Consider the following 20,104-nt stretch of genomic DNA (forward strand, 5'->3'; position numbering starts at 1 on the left):
CTTCACCAAGATCATACATGAGCCAAGAGAACCTAGCTTAGCTCTAAGAACCCAGCTTCAATCAAGAAATCATTCTGCCACCCCAATGGAGCTGTCATTCTTGCAACTATTTTTTCAGGACAAGGCTGGATTTTCAGTATCAACATTCAGTTTCAAAAAYCACGAGCTTCCACAGGCAGCAAAACAAAACAGCTTCCTTTGGTTGTGTATTTTTAAGGCTATGCTTTCCCCCCATTCTTCTCAGCATCTCTCCACTTACAATTTTATGCAACAGATCTTGCAAACTTAAACAAAGACAGGCTAGATTCATAGCTAGGTGGGAGGCATCCAACAGGCTTACCTGTACAACACAAAGTCGTAAATAAGAACTCTGACTCTTGCACAAATCCTTCTAAATCAGTCAAGTTTTGCATTAGGGCAATTTGCTGTTAAGTACACATCATGCAGAGAAGACATAAGATAGGAACCCAAAGCACTGTGGTCACTAAAGACAGCGTGGTCTTATGATGTCAGTTAAGTGCAGTGGGCAGAGTACCTCAATGCCAACAGTCATAATGACATCTGGCCTATCTAATCACTCCCTGTGACAGAAGAGGCTCTTAGACTTCTTGTCCTAAACGGTTACCCACAGCACTCCTGGATTTTGCAAAACAACCTTTAYTCCCTTAAGGGTGTATTTCAGGGGTGGAAAAAAAACCTTAAAAATGTGGCATGGACATCTTCCATAGCAGCATATGGGACTCCCAGCAAAATGCTGCAGAGAGTCTTGACACACCAAGAACATGCCCAGTCTCCTCTGAGCTTGGTTCTTGCACTTGATGCATTTCTGCCGTTTATAGGACTCACAGCGATCAAGCGCAGCACAGAACAGACGAGCCTTGTGCTATTGCAAAGTTAATTTGTGCCTAAAGAGAAGGCTGCCCATCAGTGAAGGCCCATCCATWTATAACCTACCCAGCTGCTCTGCTGGAGGATGATAGCTTTAACTGAAGTTTGCTGATCCRCAAGGGAGTTAGCAGTTACTGCTCCAGACAGTGGCTGGCAAATTGGGCTAATTCAAATGCCTGAAGTGTCACTCTTCTCTGCTGATAATTATGAACTCTGCTCTGCAACACGGCCATTCCCTGAGCTTCCTTTGGGTATCTGAGATGCTCTGCATAAGCACAAGAAAGATGCTCTGAACAGAAAACTGGGTTGTCTAATGACAATCTACTAAACATCTGCAGCATTGGATTTGGATTGTGCAACCTTTTACAGAAAATCAGTATTCTGGAASGGACAGCACAGTAATTAGCATTTTTTTAAGTAGTGTCAGATGTGTTTAAAAGCCACAAGATAAACAAGAGCAGAAAACCTGCATAGTTTGAGTTAAAGCTAGTAAGAGCATAAACAAGCCCCTCCAATGTCTGTGTGCTCACAGACTGCGGCCTCCAAAAGGACACAGGCTCGTAGGAAGCATATTTATTGGAGGAGTTCCCGTTAATTCTTTTTCCTCTTCAAATGTCTTTCCTATCTGCTTTCCTACTYGAAGTTACACAATCATGCACCTCCTCAGAGTTAGTATGTTGTGGCAGACTGCATTTGAGTGGGGGGGGATGGGGGAGAGAAATTAGTTCAATTTTCCTCCAGAACAGCTCTGAGATGCTCAGGATCTCAGATTCCATGAAAACCATAAACTACCACCTTCTGCTATGCTATCTCACCTCGTTGCAGGGGAGACATCACAACAGTCTTGTGTATCTCATGGCAACTATCTCAGCACTGCTAGAACTGCAGCCCTGTCGTTATACTTGAACATTCTGTTTTACCTCATTATCTCTGCAAGCTTATTTCCTGGAATTATGGTCAGTTTTTCAGAGGAAGACATACACATCCAAGCAACATCAGAGTGGACCATAACTCTTTTATTCCCCTATGCCAAAACAAACAAACAGTCTGCCCTCTCCTGTGACTACTTTTGAATCAAATACTCCTGCCCCCACACCTAAAGTCCCCACTTTACTATATTAGCATCTAAGAGAGTTTCAAAGCTGTCCAACTGCAAAGCAGGTTCAGCAAGCAATTGGGAGAATCAGAACACATTTATTCCTTTCCCAGCAGCAAGAAGACAGCAGTATGTAACACTCAGACTGAACTCTTTCTTCTTCAGTTTTCCAATTTCACATACATCTTGACACACACAGCAATGTTTTGAGTTCCGAAGCAGTACWGCAAACAAGTGTCCTTCTGCTCAGAATATAGTTTGTGTTAACTTTATCCCATACTCCAGCCTCTAGGATAATTGAGGTTAGGACCTAGAATCAACACAATCTGTTGCAAAGAAGAAGCCATAAACCCCCTTGCAAGTCTTACCCAAATTGGAAACCGTCACTAAATGGCCCCATCAGCTGTGGCTTCAGCAGGGGTGAGTGGGTGGGGTTGTAAGTTCAGTGGTTTGGCAACAGTGGTCTCAAAAGAGGACAGTTTACACTAGGATAACTGCATCTTAACTTCACAGACCACACTACCTGTTTAGCCTTGACAGCGCCTCACTCCCCTCTGCACAATTAGCCCAGTGACTAACAGCTGCCTGGAATAAGGGAAAAATAGCTGCGTTTACAGAAATCATTGTTTGCTTGCTTTCTTTATTTTCAAGACACCAGGATTACACTCTTTTTTTAAACCAACTGATGGGGTGGGTTCAGTGACTATCCAACAGCAGTGCTTGAGAAGAGACTAGAGGGTCACCTCCAAGTCAAGACAAATTTTCCTTTACATGAYATACACTGCCAGCAGTGACTTTCCCCCTCCCACCTGAAGCTAGCACATCCTCCTCCTGGACTGGTTTCTCAGCCTCTTCAGCACAGATTTATTTCCACTGCAAAACAAACCATAAAGAGCCCACACCAAATTGCACCACATCCCCAYAGCTCACACTGAGAAGAGGCACTGCTCCTTCAGCAGCATGTGCCCACTGGCACCTCAAAGCCCATAATCACATGCCTCAGGGCTGTTCTTCAGATAGAGCTGGAGATAGCCTTTGTAGGTCTGTGGATCAGTCATTGTAGCCTTGACAGCAGGGTCCTCCTTCATGGCCTCCATCCAGCGTYGAAGCTTTGGGGTGTGACTCAGAGAGCTATGGGAAAAGGAAAGAGACTGAGTAATGCAAACGGAAAACCAAGAAGAGGGCATCAAGGAAGCAAAACAGCTTGAGGTTCTATTTTACTGCTTGTTTTGCTTTCTCCCTTCCAGCATAACGTTCATCTCGGAGCAGGTGACGGAAATACGTATCAGATCACAGAAGACAGATTGGCATCTGGAAAATAAAGGAGTTCTTACAGAGCTTGTGCACTCTGCAAAGCTGAGCAAAAACACAGAAAGGTACCTCTTGGGCAAGGTATAAGCATRTTTTCACCTTCATTCCCCCTGCTGCAAATGAGACTTTGCTCTGTTACCTATTCTCTCCTTCTCRTTGAGGACAGAGGCTTGCACCACACTGCCTCCTTCCGGAATGCTTTGTTAGTGGCAAGTCTCTAAAAAAGTGCTGCACGTAGCTGCTGAGCCCTCCTCCCAGCCTCAGAACCACTTCTCGCCTCTGCATTGTGCACCAAGATAAGCGCTGTGCAAATTGTACTACCCTGCAATCCAGCAGCTCAAAATCCAGTGTCTATTGAGGAAATTCATGATTCGACTAATGGATTAAAGCCACAAACCCACTCTGACATGCATTTGAAAAAGAGACTATGTGGCAAATTGAAAGCTTAGCAGTGTAAATTATTCTTTCCAATCTCTTCTGGCAGACTGACCCTAGTACTTTGCATTCCAATTTCCAACTCCCAAGTTTAAGAGTCTAATACACAGCTTCTCCAGTTAGTTCCTAAGACTCACCCAGAAAGCATCTTTTCTTAAGGTACTTTAGCTCAGATCCTCAGTCATCCAAATACTTTCATGATTCTAGACCTGTGCTCCTGTACTGCTTGTAATACTTCTCTTTCCAGTCAAGGGCCACACAGGAAACAAAGCAGGCCAGCAGCGCATCAGTAAAACTCTAATTTTTCAGTGCCAGARGTTCCAATGCTAAGGATTCCCTGCATCTTTCTTGTTCCTTAAGAATGCCTTAGGCATCAGGGTGAGGTTCCAACTCATATTCCCACTTCATCACCTACTTCCTTTGACAGCTTCCTCTGACACCATTTCCTAAGTTAACCCAATACCACGGTAACTAGAGCTGTTTAAGGATATAATAGACCAAGACATTTAGCAGGACTGTTTCTGTTACAACAGGGACAGATCTATTAGCTACAGCAAGGTAGGATACAGTTTACCCATCTCGCAACAAAACCACTCTCCTTTGTCAGTCCAGGTTTTCTGAAGAGACTCCATTTCAAATCAAAGGTTTTGGACCAARAAATTTGAAGGCTCATTTTCATCTATGGTGTGGGAGTGGAAGCCCTGTATTTTTACCACTTCTTCCAGCTCTGTTCAAATGATTTGATAGGAAACAGACCTGGTGAAAGCCTTTTTCTAGAAGATCCCTGAACAACTCATCTCAGTTTTGAGAAGATGTTCCCCTCCAAATTGTAACACAGCACACACTTCCTTCAGCAGTCCCCAACAAGAGCCCATTGCTGCAAAGTGTATGCAAAGAACATTCACACTGGGGCACTTCAGTGTCCACTAGAAAGTGAGCAAGGTCCATGATACTCACTCCTGCAGCTGTACTGCCTCCAGRCGTTCAAACCAGGGCCAGATCATGTAGTCAAACATGGAGATGGAGTCCCCGCCAAAAAACACAGTATTGCATTTGGACAGCATCTGTGAGGGGGGAGAGATGACAATCACCCTCAGAAGGAAAATTACATAGCACAACCCTACAGTAACAAAAAACCCACCTCATAGTGGAATGCAGGCATGCTGAAGGGATCAGTCAGGAAATAATGCAGATACAGCACATTTTCCCTATGTGYGCAGTATCTGGGGAGTCAGAACTAGTCAGTAAAGCAGCTGTAATACCAAGTTYATCTATTTTATACACTGTTAGTCAGGCTCTTCTCCACCGCCTGTTCAAAACCAGTCAAAATATAAATCACTAGCAATTTGTAGCTTGTACACAAACAAAAAGGAGTTCAGTTCACAATCTCCAGCAGTTAGCAATGATTTCTTACTTGTAAAAAAGCAATAGCAGCGGAGAATAACCAAACATAACAGTACACATGCATTTCTAAAGCAATAAAACAATCTAAGTTTAGCATCCAAGTGGTGTTAGGAAAGCACTTCTAACATTACATCCAGAACTGAATTTGACTCCAGACGCAGAGGGAACAGGAGGCAAGTATAACATACACATACCTCAGAGAAATAGAGCCCCAGCATGGGCTCAGCACACAATGCAAGGCAGTAAAGAATGCAAAACTACTTGCAGTAAGTTCTCCTCGTACACTTATGCTTTGGACACGCATTTTGAATGCCACAGTCATTCCAATTAATACACTTTGAAGAAAATTGAGACCCTTCTTTCAGCAGACTAATACCCCAGTTTTTGAACACCTTGGTATTTTTAAGATGGAACTCAAGAGACCTTACAAATCCTTGTCTTTTTGGACATGAACGAAAATACTACCATGGCATTCATTCCTTGCCCCCCTCTCATGATCTAATAGAAACTTCAAAGCAGTCCCTTCAAGAAACATCTCAAGATGTTTGAATTACCAGGGGTCTGGCAGAATATAACCTGACAGCTGTACAGTTCCAGAGATGGGAACACAGCTCCCTCTGTCGGGTACCAGCAAGCTAGACAMAGAAGCATTTCAAAACACTTCACTTCTTGAACATCATCTGCAATAGGCAGAGTGAGGTTTTCATGGCTGTCTCTTTCTCCCATCCTCAGCTCACCTTCAGCTGCTGCTGCAAAATCCTTCAGGGAACAGTAAAATAGAAACACTGAAGTAGCAGCAAGTTTCTCACCRCATTAATAAAGTGGGATGAAGGTTAATTCTTTCTTAATGTTTAATGGATTTATATTTCAGGGAGGTGGCTTCCCCCAAGAAATAATTTGTCATCTGCACTACCCTAGTACCAATCTGATCAGACAGACTACCCTGAAAGCAATTCTATTTTGACAATTTAAGGGGGCAGGGAAGCAGRATATGCAGTACTATTAGAAGAATTAGGAAAGTATTGGAAAGCAATTGGAAGYTTTGCACCAGAGGAGAAACGCACTGGTGGAACACTTCTTTCTCAAGACAGACAAACATKAATTGTGGCTGCTAGAAACGCAGAAGGAATGGGTTTGTGATAAAGAGAGTCTGACACTAAAGCAGGATTGTGTCTGGAGTTCCGATTAGTGAAGAACCACTACTGCCACTAAAGCAGGATTGTGAAGTTCCTAACACAGCTTCAAAGCCTCCTGATACTTCCTGGAGCTCAGCTGAAGTTGTTACACTGCTGTAGCAGAACACAGCCCTGGGCTGGATTTCTGCTAGGGACAGATTATACTCTGCCTCCACCCCCCACCCAAAGATGAGCAGAGAGAACGAAGATGAAATCTTGAAGGGAAAAAAAAATATATATATATATTTTCATCACCAATGTATACACACTGATTTCAGCAGAGCTACAGCACAGGTGTTTTTCAGCAGCTCAAACTCCTTAGCCCTTACTCTTAGAGCATGCTGCAAGACTTCCTTTCATCCAAAGCAGAAAGAAGATATTTAAGACAACAGCATAGTCAGCCAGCATTCAAAAACCTYTGGAGGTCCACAGTAGACTTCATCACAAAGATGAAGTTTAGTTTAGCTACTTAGAAGTTACTCTAATGGTGCTAATCAAATCCTAGGCCGAGGCAAGTAAATTGCAGGGTTGTTCATTGCTACAACTTCCAACCGCAGRAGAAGTGCCTCGTTCCAAAATGTGATAGGAAAAAGGATAGGATACAATAACTGCCAACCCRCTCATTACCATGAAGTGCTCTTACCTCTTCAAGTTTGCCAAGCTTTTCAACAAACTCTGCTTTCAGTGCYGAGGTGTCCTGTCCATCTCTGACTGCAACATAATACTTGAAGACTATAGGTGTCAGCTAAACAAAGCAAAGGAGAAAGCTTTTAATATTCTTATTACAGTAATAKGAGCAAGTCACTCAGAGCTTAAGAGAGTAAGTTAGATGTTAAGTTGTTATTAAAAAGTTAGATAAAGTCCAYTAACAAAAAGTTGATACTTCAGAAGGGTTAAGCATAGGCTGAAAAGAAGACTGAATGCAAAAACAAATTTTAGTAGTGCAGGAAAAGGACAACAATGAAAAGAGATAAGCACGTTTCCAGTTTGCACACACTACCAAAAAACAGCTGTAAGTGGCAAGGTGCACAGCAATATTCTTTTCCCAGGTACACACTTCTGAAATCCTGATACATTTTGAACACGGTGGAGATTTATTCTAACATTTAAGGTACTTTTAAGAAATACAGATGCAGTCCAGGACATACAAGCTTCTACAGACCTGTGTATTTTCTAATTTGGCAATGACCAGAGAAATTAGTGAAAAGTACAGAAACTTGSCCAGTGGCCAAGCCTAATTATATGATATTCTTAAAAGCTCACATATCACCATTTTTCTAAGRTCTTGTCATTCATACAATCAACATTCACTGCACATTTCATTTCCTGCAACATCCTTSCCTGTAAACCTCCTGCCGTTATGTCTATTCAGAAAGACCCATTGTATATACAATTCTTTCATTCCCCCTTCTTTGGCCAYGTCTTTCTCTTTGCATCTTCCACTGGTTCCCCTCCTCTGCTGCCTCATATCCAAGCTAGCTTTCTTCACTCTTCAAAGCCTGTGCTTGTCATATCCRCATTTAGGGTACTGAGCATTTACTCCTCCTTCCAGGCAGCCACAAGGCCAGCCTCCATCCCTCACTGAGGGCCAAAACCAGCCTTTTTGCACAAAACCACCTTATATGCCTCTACTGCCTATAGCCACCTGCCATCTCTTGTCCCAAGCGCTCTCAGTCAGGCACTCTTCACGTTCTGCATTCACGCAGCACTTCCAACAGCCAGGCTTAGGGTAAAGTACAGCAATTGTCACTGGCTGCGTCTCAAGCATTCAGCTAGTTTGGTTTACTAACCTTCCTGCTATTGCTGGATGCTCAAAATCCTGCCTCAGCCTCTAGCTGGCTTAGCTGTCCTCCTGCATCCCCGCCTTCACGTAAGTGAAGTGGGCCCCGATGGGATGCACCCATGAGTGCTGAGGGAGCTGGCGGATGTTATTGCTAGGCCACTCTCCATCATCTTTGAAAGGTCATGGAGAACAGGAGAGGTGCCTGAGGACTGGAAGAAAGCCAATGTCACCCCAGTCTTCAAAAAGGGCAAGAAGGAGGAYCCAGGGAACTACAGGCCAGTCAGCCTCACCTCCATCCCTGGAAAGGTGATGGAACAGCTCATCCTGGAGGCCATCTACAAGCATGTGGAGGAAAAGAAGGTGATCAGGAGTAGTCAGCATGGCTTCACCAAGGGGAAATCATGCTTAACCAACCTGATAGCCTTCTCTGATGGAACGACTGGCTGGGTAGATGAGAGGAGAGCAGTGGATGTTGTCTACCTAGACTTCAGCAAGGCTTTCGACACTGTCTCCCATAACATCCTCATAGGCAAGCTCAGGAAGTGTGGGTTAGATGAGGGAACAGTGAGGTGGATTGAGAACTGGCTGGATGGCAGAGCTCAGAGGGTTGTGATCAGCAGCACAGAATCTGATTGGAGGCCTGCAGCTAGTGATGTCCCCCAGGGGTCAGCACTGGGTCCAGTCTTGTTCAACTTCTTCATCAATGACCTGGATGAAGGGACAGAGTGCACCCTCAGCAAGTTTGCTGATGATACAAAACTGGGCGGAGTGGCCAATACACCAGAGGGCTGTGCTGCCATTCAGAGAGACCTGGACAGGCTGGAGAGCTGGGCAGAAAGGAACCTCATGAAGTTCAACAAAGGCAAGTGCAGGGTCCCGCACCTAGGGAGGAATAACCCCATGCACCAGTACAGATTGGGGGCTGACCTGCTGGAAAGCAGCTCTGCAGAGAAGGACTTGGGAGTGCTGGTGGACAACAAGTTAAGCATGAGCCAGCAATGTGCCCTTGTGGCCAAGAAGGTCAGTGGTATGCTGGGTTGCATTAGGAAGAGCATTGCCTGCAGGTTGAGGGATATAGTCCTCYCCCTCTACTCAGCCCTGGTGAGGCCACATCTGGAGTACTGTGTCCAGTTCTGGGCTCCCCAGTCCAAGAGAAACATGGCACTACTGGAGAGAGTCCAGCAGAGGGCTATGAAGATGATTARGGRACTGGAGCATCTCTCTTATGAGGAAAGGCTGAGAGAGCTGGGCCTGTTTAGCCTGGCAAAGGGAAGACTGAGGGGGGGATCTTATCAATGTATGCAAATATCTAAACAGGGCATGTCAAGAGGRTGGCGCCAGACTCTCTTCATTGGTGTCCAGCGACAGGACAAGAGGCAACAGGCACAAACTGAAACACAGRCRSTTCCATCTGAACATGAGGAAAAACTTCTTCCCTGTGAGGSTGACAGAGCACTGGAACAGGTTGCCCAGAGAGGTTGTGGAGTCTCCTTCTCTGGAGATAYTCAAAACCCACCTGGACRCGATCCTGTGCAAYGTGCTCTARGTGACCCTGCTTGAGCAGGGGGGTTGGACTAGATGMTCTCCAGAGGTCCCTTCCAACCTCAACCATTCTGTGATTCTGTAAGTGCTGGCAGCAATTCAGATGCACAGCAGTTTGTATGAGCTAACAGTAAGATACTCCAAGTGTCTCAGGCTATTTAAATGCTTTTCCTAGATACAAGACCTGTCTTAAGACATGAAAGAAGCATTGGCAATGCAGCCGCAGTTTTTGATGTTTTAGTAAAGCAAGAAACACACTCCCACCCTGATCACATAGTACCTTTGAGAAGTATTCCAGGAGCATCTTCTGAAAGGCTCGCTCATACGGGTCCAAAGGCAGCAGCTTCTTCCCYGGAAATGCTTCATCCAAATACTCACAAGTGATTGGAGACTCATAGATCAGCTGGCCCTTGCTGGTCTCCAGAACAGGAACCAGTCCAAAGGGGTTCTTCTCAAAGAACCAGTCAGGTTTGTTCTTCAGATTGATGTTGATTACTTCATGGCTGAAGAGTGAAATAAGACACAAAAGGATCAGTTCTGCTACAGTACCACTCCATATCATGAAGAAACGYGATCATTACACCTCAACAGCTACTGTACTTGAGGCTGAATCCTTACTCTCCTGCTCTCCCTACTCTTCCCTGAAGTCCTTCACTTGGCAGGACTGGCCATGTGACACTCAGAAACACTACCAGGGAGGCACATCCCTTTATTGGAGAAAATCCAATGACTTATAATGAGTTTTTTATTAAGCTACCAAGACACATGAATAGTCTGCGTGCATGCAAAAGAGGAAGCCCTTCCAGTCATGCTAAACTAAAGGTCAAGCTCTAAATGCAGCGCATGCTTATCACATGCAAGTTCAGGGACATTCTCGGCAAGAAGCACTTGATTGAGAGCAAACTGCACTCCAGTTAACTGCAGTAGCACTTTAATCTGGCCATAAACCAAAGAGCATATCAGGAGAGTACACTGCCTACTTATCTTCCTRGCCTATAGCCTCACATAAAAAAAGTTGTGCAGATCAAAGGCAAAATAAACACTATTAAAAAAAAAAGACAGAAAATTTGTCTATATTAGGCTAATAAAGTATAAGTTATATTCAAGTGTGACCTCACAACATTCCCAGCAACCCTGTATGTCTGCTATATGCAGCTGAACCTTTTAAACAACTGAAAGATTACCAGAAGGCAGCAACCACATTTAGATAGAAAAAAAGAAAAAATCCCAATTCACTATACTAAAACAAACCTCCCAGCCCCAAAATTAATCAAAAGAGACTAAAGACACAACTAAACTGACCTGGAGTTTTTAATGCACTTACTCTTTGCAAGAAACAGTTCTCATCTTGACATCAGAGGAGAACTGAGTAGTAAGCATTCACTATGCCAGCAAGGACTCCAAGCCCAGTGCCGGTTAACAAACCTTTGGTAGGCCTGGGACTTGGTGGGAATCAGAAACAGGTGAAAAAAATCTTTACTTTGAAACTGTAAAGTTAGCCATGTCATTTAAGGGTTTTTAAATGGGGACTAATGCTTCCCTATCTCAAAAAAGAAACAACACAAATACTAATTTTTAGAAACTCATTTCAGAAAAGGAATGAGAAGACATGTAAGATCACAGTACTTTCCCTCTTAAGAACAGGCTCTTTGCTCACTGGGGGAAACTTTTATATTGCATTTTGCTAAGCAGTAATTTAAAGAAACACTGAGCATTCATATTCCCCAGTACTTTYGCTGCAGCTTACATTAGAACAAAACAAAAACAAATAAAAAAAAAATCAACCAACCTCTGCCCACCCACACTTTTAGGTGCTACACACGCTTACTCAGAAATGGTTCAAGAACTATTATTGCAAACAATCAGGATTATGACAAATAAAAAAAAAAATCACCTTAGCTTCTTTCCTAATGACTGACTCTAGGCCTGTACATAATCGATTTCACCACACAATTTTTTCCTGCATCAGCAAGGCCCATACCTCCCCCAAGTCTGTCTTAAGAAGTGTCAAGCTTTATAGCAAAACCACCCGCAGAAATCACTTTACAACGGCTATTTTAGGAAGCCCAGGCTACAAGCGAGGCTCGAAAGCCCCCGTGAGAGCCCTCACGGGCCGCCACCGGGGCCCGCGGCGGGGCGGCAGCAGCGGTCCGCGGCCCCGCGGGAAGGCGCCCGGCGGAGGCAGCGCCCCCACCCCACCTCGCTCCGCCCCACCGAGCCGGCCTCACCTGATGCCCTTGGCGCGGAGGACGAGGCGCGCCCTCTGCGCGAAGGGGCAGAAGCGCATGCTGTAGAGCCGGATCACCCCCTCGGGCACAGGCCCCGGGGCCGCGCTGCCTGCGGGGAGAACCGTTACTGCCGTTACTCGCCGCGCGCCCAGCCCCGCGCCGCCACGCGCCCTCGCACGAGCCCCCACCGCGGGCCACGGCTGAGGCAGCACCGGGGCCTCCCCGCCCGCCGGAGTCGCCGCTTACCCTTGCCCAGGCTGCGGGAGTGATCGCCCGCCATGCCGCACTGCCGCGCCGCAGCTCTGCGCGCCGCCGCCGCCGGCCCCGCGCAGCCGTTGAACGGGGCGGGAACCGCCCCCGCGCGGCGCGGCCGTTGGGCAGGGCGGGAACCACCCTCCCGCGGGGCGCGGCCGTGTGTGTGGAGGGGGGAAGCGGCGCCTCACGGGTACTCCCTCGGCCGCGGGCCGCCTCGGCGAGGTGCCCGGCAGGGCACCTGGCTCTCGAGCCCTGCCTGCCCCCCGCCCCGGCGTGTTTGTCTTGCAAACACAGAGGGATTCACGGCTGCCTGTGCTGAGCACCGAGGCAAACACGAAGCCTGTCAGCATCGGGTCGTGCAAAGGGCACAAGAGAAAACCGAACCACRGGCAAAGCGCTCTGGGCTCCTCTTTGCCCCCTGCTCGGTTGAGGTGAGGGCACCAGGGGCTGCCGTGTATCAGTTTTTCCTGGTGTGTAATAAACGGGAATGGAGGAGCTTTCCTCCTACATATTTCAGGCAATGTCCAAGTTGATCTGTGATCCTGAAAGTAAAATGCCTCCCTTGTTGGGCTCCCCGTGGTTCCACCCAGCCTACAGCTCAGAGCTGTACACCAGTAGGAAATGGTATTTTTGCACACCCAAGAGGTCTGGGGACAGCCCTAGCTGAAGGGAGGGAGAGTCCCTGCCTTCCTGGCCACAGTCACGACTGTCAAACTAGCCTGAACTATTAAGGAGAATAGAGGAACTGAAGCTTCCTGAGTCTCATCAGTGGATCCACGTTTGCACAACGGGGAAGTTTTGCTTGTTGGTGATTTTTAGTTTGGTTTTGTCACCGAGTTGGGCCTCTGACATCATGTCATGAAAACTAGTATACTTTGTGGTCATCTTTTCTGCAGGCAAGACATGAGACAGCCACTAGTGAAGTTACTGTGAAGCAGACACCATATTATCAACTGAAATCATAAAGACTGCATTAAAAGAACAACCTGATTTTTTGCTAAGTCATTGCTGTTTGCTTATGTAATTAGTGCAACAGTGAAAGTGTGTGGTAATTTATTGCCCAAGCCTGCCATGCCCTAGATAAGCACAAGCTATACAATAAGTTAACCTTTGTCAACAAAATAATGATTTTTCCTATCCAAAAAAACTATGTTACAGGACATTTGTTTTTTCTCGGAATGCCCATCCATAGGGAAGTTTCAGCAACATCTTGGGACATGAAAAGGAATAATTGATTTGAAATTTCTTTTAGTAGGTAAGAGGGACACAGGCAGGAGCCCAACATATCACTGTAAGGTCACTAAATCTTGAAACACCATGGAGCCAGTGTCTAAGAACTGTAAGATTTTATCATGGAAAAATGCACCCATTTCTTCATGCTATTTTGGTTTGATGTGGCTTACAGAGCACCTACACAGACAACAGTTAAGGTACAAACTTGCCCTGCTGTCTCTGGACCCACTGCACTCTCAGTTGCTGCTCTGCAGTGCTATGAGTGCACAGCACACCAGTTCTTTTTTGTTTGGAAACTCTGCACACTGCTTTAAAACAGATCACTAATAATGAACTACTACAAGCAATTAAACTCTAACATATTTCTCCCTTTAGGAAAGAAAGAAAAAGAGGAGGAGATTATTGCTAACTCTGCTTTTAAAACCCTTGGAGGTTCTTACTATCCTGCAGTGCTAAAAAGCCATAAATATGTAGAGAAAAACTGTATTTCTATTTCCTCATCTTTCCAGTGGTTAATTTTTCCACCAGCTATCTTTGTTTGAAACTTCAGGATTGCAGGATCATGTGTCCAGACAAGAGCTGCCATGGATACAGCATCTCATGATGAGAAAAAACCCACACAGAAAAAGAGAACAGATACTGTTATCGCATTAAGTGAAAAAAACAAATCCTCCTTTGAATGAGAAAAACAAGTGTGCAGGGCTGCGGTTGGAACAACAATCAGCAGGGTGACAGAGGCGGAGAACCTTTAATCTTTTTTCCTAAGGCTTGGTCATTTATGCCCAATAACGCTATCTGGTTTCTCAAGAAAGTAGTAATAATTAGGTTAGAGGCAGCTGGATGATAGCAGGTGGCTTACAGACAAAATTGCCTCCTTGGCCACTGACGGCTGCCTGAGAGAGAATAGCTGGAGAATTGCTGCTCCAGAGACCTTTTCTAACCGCTTTTAAATTTTAGCTTTGGAAAGTTTGCTTTCCCCCATCTGCTGCTCCTCTCCGAGACCTGGGCGGTTGCTAGGGCAGGGCGAAGGAAGAGCCGAGCCGAGCCGAGCCGAGCCGACACTGCGCAGGCGCACACTCACATATGCCTTCTTCGCGGCTGCTGGCCTTTTAAATCCCCCCGCCCGCTCATTGGCTGCTTGAAACACGAGTGCAGACCAATCAGCTGTCTGTTCTGAACCTGGTGTGCAGGAGGCGTCGCACCTGCCAGTAGCGGAAGCCGTTCTTGTTGCTAGGAGACGGGCGTACACAGTGCGGCCGCCGAGCGGGGCGGATGGAGGCGGCCGGCGAGGCCCGGAGCGCGGGCCCGGCCCGCGGGGAGCCCGATGCCGAGGGCCCGGGGGGCCGCCGCTGCCCCTCGGCCGAGGAGACCTCGCTGGAAGTGAGGTGGGGGCCGGCCGGGGCAGCCCGCGCCCCACAGGCTTCAGGGCCCCCCTCACCCTGCGGGGTGCCCGCTGGGCCCCGCTCCCCCCACCCCGGGTCTGCCCGGGGCAGCCGTTGGCGAAGATGGCAGGCCTGGAGGGGAGAGGGCGGAGGCCGCTGTCCTGCAGGTCTGCATCGGGGCGGCAGGCAGCRGGGGAGAGAGGGAAAGAGCCCTGGCATGGCAGCATCTGGCTGGGACTGCCCCTTCGGYGTGTTTAGGTGAAATTTAGGGTTTTCTGCCCTCAGCACAGGGAGGGTCTGAAACTCGGCGTGAGCAACCCTGGCTAGTTTTAACTGGAGGTTGATGAGAAGCGTGGTGTGAATTGTTAACACTTCTGTGTTCCCATGTAGTGGTTCTGGCAGTGCAAGTTTCTGATGAACTCTGAACACCTGCTTTTCTTCTCAATATCCTGCCTTGTGAGCCCGTACAGTTGTCTTGCTCATGGCCTCATCTCGCTTTCTTGTCTTGCTCAGGCAGCTTCAGCCTCTGAAATTTCCTTAGCTGTTCTGCATCTCCTAAACTCCACTGGCTCTAGTCCCTCCTACTTTTCTCTCTCAGCATTTTAACCTGAATCTTAGAGATTTCCGGTTTTCCATCTCCCACAAACATTACTGTACCTCTATATATGGAAGAACATAACTCTTCTAAAGCTCTTGGCAATCCCACAACTTGCTTTTTGTTGTGAATAATTGTGAGCTGAATTAAATCTTGTCCCACCTTGGTTGAGATTTTCACAGCAGTCTAGGATGTATAGACACATTTTTTTCCCTGCAATGGAAATAGGTGTTTAAACTTCCTTATCTGTTGTATTTTACCTGTTTCACATTTCCATAAAATAGAAACATTCCAAGTGTGCCTTTCTGTTATGCATTATAAATTACTATTAGCAGTAGTAGTATGTCTATAAATTTTAGAAGAAAATGACAGAAATTATTTTGCAGCAGGAAATTTGAATGCACTGCTTTGTGTTTCAGAAAACACAGAACTTTGACAAAACTGACATTTTCATATAATGTTTTGTTTTGAATGAACTAGCATATTTCAACAGTAAAATGCTCCATTAAAAGTTTCCACCTAACTCTAATTACTTTGTTTCATCTATATTGCATGAGCCAACAAAGTTTGTGGCTAAAATAATTCTGACCTGCAGTGTTTATACAGGGTTGGAGATAGACACAATGTGGAGGACATGTGGGTGAGTCAGGGCTAATTATGTGACCCAGTGTGAACCCTGCATCAGGCATAGCTGATAACAGCCTCAATCCTTGTCCCAGTAAACCTTCACCTGTTATACAAGGCTGCTAAGTTGTGCTGTYATCCTATTAACTTTATCCCTGCATACATATTTTCTAGACTCTGCAAACAGAAGTTAAAAATTATTTTCACTGATTCAGAATCACTGCTGGAGAAAAACACAGAGTTGGTCCTGTGAGCATTCATAAAGCTCTGCTTATGTGCCATGGCATCTCGTGTCTAGTACCTGTGTAGAAGGGCCAGGAAAACATCAGCTGAAAAGCCTCTTTTCTGTTGCCATGGTATTCAGTTTATCTGCAGGGACATGTGGTCACCGTGCTCCCACTGCTCTCTGGCTACACTTACTCCTCTGGCATGTAGCAATAGTCCGACAGCAGAAAATAGAAAACTGCTCAGAAAGGATAAGAAGAGTAGTTATTTGTGGGCATGAATTTCTTAAGGCTAATGGAAAAATGTTCCTAACCATGAGATCAGTGAAGTTGTAGTAGATACTTCAAAAAGAGTAGAGGGGATCAGCAGTCAAACTAATCTTAARATAGACTTATGTTCATGAAAGGAGTGTAAAATTACTGCTTGCAATTGCAAAGGACAAAGGTCTCCTCCAATCCAGTGTTATTATTTGGAAAAAGATAAAAGAGACAAAGTTACTGAACAGAAATTAGAAGAGAGTAGAGTATTGTGCACRGAGGGTGCATGGTACACTGCAGAAACTTTTCTGCCTTGGTAATGGCAGGCAGAACTGTGCCTCAGCCAGACATACTCRCTTAGTAAATGCACTAAGTCCCTTTGGTAAGGGGACCCTGATATTTACCCAATGCCTTACTGAAAAGGAAAAATGTCTGCAGGTAGTTATCATGGAATTGTTGGTGTGMTGCAAGTTCATATCCTGACTCCTCTTCAGTAATTTATTTCAGTCCCTGTGYACCCCAAGGGTGTTTACATTCTGAGGTATTACCTGTTAAAGTACTGGTATCTTTAATGCACACCAATCCTCCTGGTTAAGTTCATACAAAGACAAGCCACACCTGTGTAGTTTTTGTTTTATGGAGATGAGATGAACTATGAAATTGTAGAAAAGGTTGAATAAATATAATTGCGTCCACACTATAGATTGTACTGGTTTAACTATTTCAGAAAAAAAGGAATGCTGTATTACTATGATATAACAGTATAAAAACAGAGTCTGTGAACAGAGGCTAACTTTATTTTTAGTGAAAACTGAAAGAAATATAARCATCTCTCCCTGCCCTTATGATAGTCCTTTGTGCTCCATCAAAGTAAGATTGCCCCTATGCTTTTGAAAACACTGGTTTAGTGATTCATAATACTAGATCTTGAAGTTATTGTGGTTTTGTAGCATTGGTATGAGGCTGAATTTAACAAATCACAAGCATCAGATCAGTGTGATTCTTAGACTATGACATTCCCTTTTTCATAGTGTTTTAAGAAATGTATGTCTTTGATTAATGTTTTAATGCTCGTTTGCTTTTTCCTAAGATGGGTTCAGGGATTCTCAACCAAGATTGGCTTTGTGAACAATCACACTGTTTGCTACCCTTGTGGCAATTACATCCTCTTTGTCGACGTTGAAACAAAGAAGAAGAGAGTATTGGAGTGTCAGACCGGCCAGGTGGGAGCCTTTGCAGTGAATGGGAACAGCAAAGTGGTGGCCTTTTCAGACCGGAAGCTGAATCCCTTCATATATATCTACACTTTTCCAGAACTGAATAAACTGACAGAATTAAAAGGTAGTGATGTGGTGACCCTCTTCATTGCCACTCTGTTAAAACAATACTGAAATCACCCATTTTCTCAAGGGTATTTTTGTAAAACTTGAAAAACGGTGTGACAGGAAACTACCTAATGACAAGAAGTGCAAAAACCAGTGTAAAGAATTTTCCATTGCACTACTTTTAGTTAGGCTCAAAGTAGGGAAGAATATGACAATATAAAATGTAATTGTTATAAGGGAAAAACAAATGCAATGAGGTGTTTGTTATTCATTATAGGAAAATGCAGTCTGAATAACCAAACAAATCTTACCAGAGCAGGCTCCCAAGCAGACTGCTGAAAGCCGCATTGACACAGCTGAGATGTGAGAGAAATGATGGTTCTTGCAGTTGGGATTTAGTGTCTGGGATATAATGTATATTTTTGCCTGTTCCATAACATTTCTCTCTGTCTTTAGTTAAATTGCTTACTTTCTCCACGTTTCAGTTTCCCTGTCATTTAAATAATTTCATTACTTTATGGAAAAGAGTGTGAATGAAATTATGACTGCAAAGGACTTCAGGATACTTGGAGAAAAAGCACTTTACAAGTACAGAGTATTATTGAAACAAAATGTAAGAGTTCAAAAGAATGATTCATAGGGAGCATTTTTATGATCAAATCAAAACAAATAATTTGGAGTGAAGCAAAGGAATCAAGGGACTGAAAAATGTCTTTGAAGAGTTAAAACAGAGTGGATAAATAGAAATTGAGAAGAGCTTTCTCTCTGTGAAAGTATCCTGTGAAGTCCAGGGCAATTAAAGACCATGTTCTTTATTTTTATATTTTAGGTAATGTTCAGTTGGACTACACCTTACTTGCATTTAGTTTCACGGGCCCATATCTAGCCAGTTACTCTTCAATCCCAGAATTTGTTCTTTCAGTATGGTAAGAATAAAAAGGTTTTCTCTAATACAAAGTACATTTAATTAATATTTTTGTGTGTGTGCTGTTTTAGCATAAATTAACTGCTGTAAAAAATAAACTGTTTGCCTTCATCTCCTCCTTTTTTCTTCTGACAGATCATTGCCAGCAAACTTTCTGTACCAAATTCACCATTTATTTTCTAGCATTAGTAGCCATTAGTCAAAATGACTGTTACTGTGTGATAACAATCCTCCAGCTTCTTCAAAATTCTGTGTTTTGGAGTATTTCTGGTGTCTTTAGCATTAGTTAACTGTTTGTTCATCTTTGGAAGTTGAGTACCATGCTATTTGTAATAGAAAGTTGCCAGGTGAGAACAGGAAAAGAGTTGTAAAGCTGATCTCTACTTCTCTGACCCACTGGACAACTCAGTAGTCTTCTTAGTAACTTGTAATTGAACTCAGGTCTGTCTCATAGTTGTGTCCCGTGATTATGCTACCACTGGTCACTGGGTTAGACCATTATCTTCTGCTCATTGCCTTGGAAAGAAATATGATATGGTGGAGATACAGAAAGTAAAAATACTTTTTTTTAATTGTTCCGTAAAAGTTAGATCCTGCGCTTTCCTCCATGGCCAGCAAGCTTCCATTGCCTGTGGAGTCTGAGCACTTTTTCGAAACAAGTGGGGCAGGTGGAATAGGAGGAAGGCAATCAGAGACATGTACGGAGTTTTCTGTGCACTCTCAATTTAGTGATGGCCATTTCTTGTACAGTGATTAGTGAAGAGGCAGAAATTCCTGTAACTTATAAATTTTAGCACAAATAGTAGATACTATAACTGATGCCTCTTTTTCATCCCTTATCGGGAAAAATAATGTCTGCTGTGAACTCTGGTTGTTCACAGTGGTTCAGGAAGTGTGTCTGTGTGTACCTTACAATAGAAAACAAGAAGACAGAGTTTGTGGCCTGAAGGGCTTACACGCTCATCAGTCAGAGCRGAAATAATATGCATGGTCTAATATATTCCTTGTGTGCACTTAGACAAAAATCCACTATCTTGAAAGACAACCCTAGATAATTTTAGAAACTTCTAGAAATATTTGAATGCTTTAAAGCAGTGGAAATTTCCGAGGCCAAACAATTTAAACCTATCTGAATCAGCATGACTTTGACTATCAGCAGGTGATTGTCATAAGAGAACCATGCTAGATTCCAGTCAAAAAGAATTTAATAACAACATACAATCTCCTTAGATACCAAACTTAGTATTTATAATAACATGAACAGAGGTATGTGAATTTACTTCATTTTTGCAATTGGATTATATTGTGCATTCATTGTAGAGGTTTGTTTGTACAGATGAAAGGCATCTGAATGTTTGGCTTTGTTAATATGTGATTGTAATATGTTGGTTGCACAGTTTCTKTATTTCAAGCAGATCGCT

General features: G+C 44.3%; 2 protein-coding genes across 4 annotated transcripts in view; one reads left to right on the forward strand and one right to left on the reverse strand.

Annotated features, from left to right (window-relative positions):
* Positions 1-1,889: 1,889 nt before the first annotated feature.
* On the reverse strand, positions 1,890-12,178 carry GSTO1 (glutathione S-transferase omega 1). Of its 3 annotated transcripts, none has more exons than XM_026069818.1 (6): positions 12,109-12,178; positions 11,863-11,971; positions 9,915-10,137; positions 6,953-7,054; positions 4,688-4,794; positions 1,890-3,115 (listed from the first exon to the last, which is right to left on the reverse strand). In XM_026069818.1, the coding sequence occupies exons 1-6, from the start codon at positions 12,140-12,142 to the stop codon at positions 2,962-2,964; spliced, it is 729 nt and encodes a 242-aa protein (XP_025925603.1). In that variant the 5' UTR covers positions 12,143-12,178; the 3' UTR covers positions 1,890-2,961. The 3 variants fall into 3 exon arrangements, with proteins under 3 accessions (XP_025925603.1, XP_025925605.1, XP_025925606.1); XM_026069821.1 differs by lacking the exons at positions 1,890-3,115; positions 4,688-4,794 and adding exons at positions 5,282-5,769; positions 5,872-5,893; XM_026069820.1 differs by lacking the exons at positions 1,890-3,115; positions 4,688-4,794 and adding an exon at positions 4,839-5,893.
* CFAP43 (cilia and flagella associated protein 43) overlaps positions 12,141-20,104 on the forward strand; it is a 51,853-nt gene continuing 43,889 nt past the window's right edge. The window contains exons 1-4 of the mRNA XM_026069671.1: positions 12,141-12,188; positions 12,244-12,548; positions 17,524-17,774; positions 18,588-18,684. Coding sequence (XP_025925456.1) covers positions 12,141-12,188; positions 12,244-12,548; positions 17,524-17,774; positions 18,588-18,684 — 701 coding nt within the window. The remainder of the gene's footprint in view (positions 12,189-12,243; positions 12,549-17,523; positions 17,775-18,587; positions 18,685-20,104) is intronic.

Source organism: Apteryx rowi, unplaced genomic scaffold, assembly GCF_003343035.1.
Source record: "Apteryx rowi isolate R43461 unplaced genomic scaffold, aptRow1 scaffold_3, whole genome shotgun sequence".
NCBI classification, from domain to species: domain Eukaryota; kingdom Metazoa; phylum Chordata; class Aves; order Apterygiformes; family Apterygidae; genus Apteryx; species Apteryx rowi.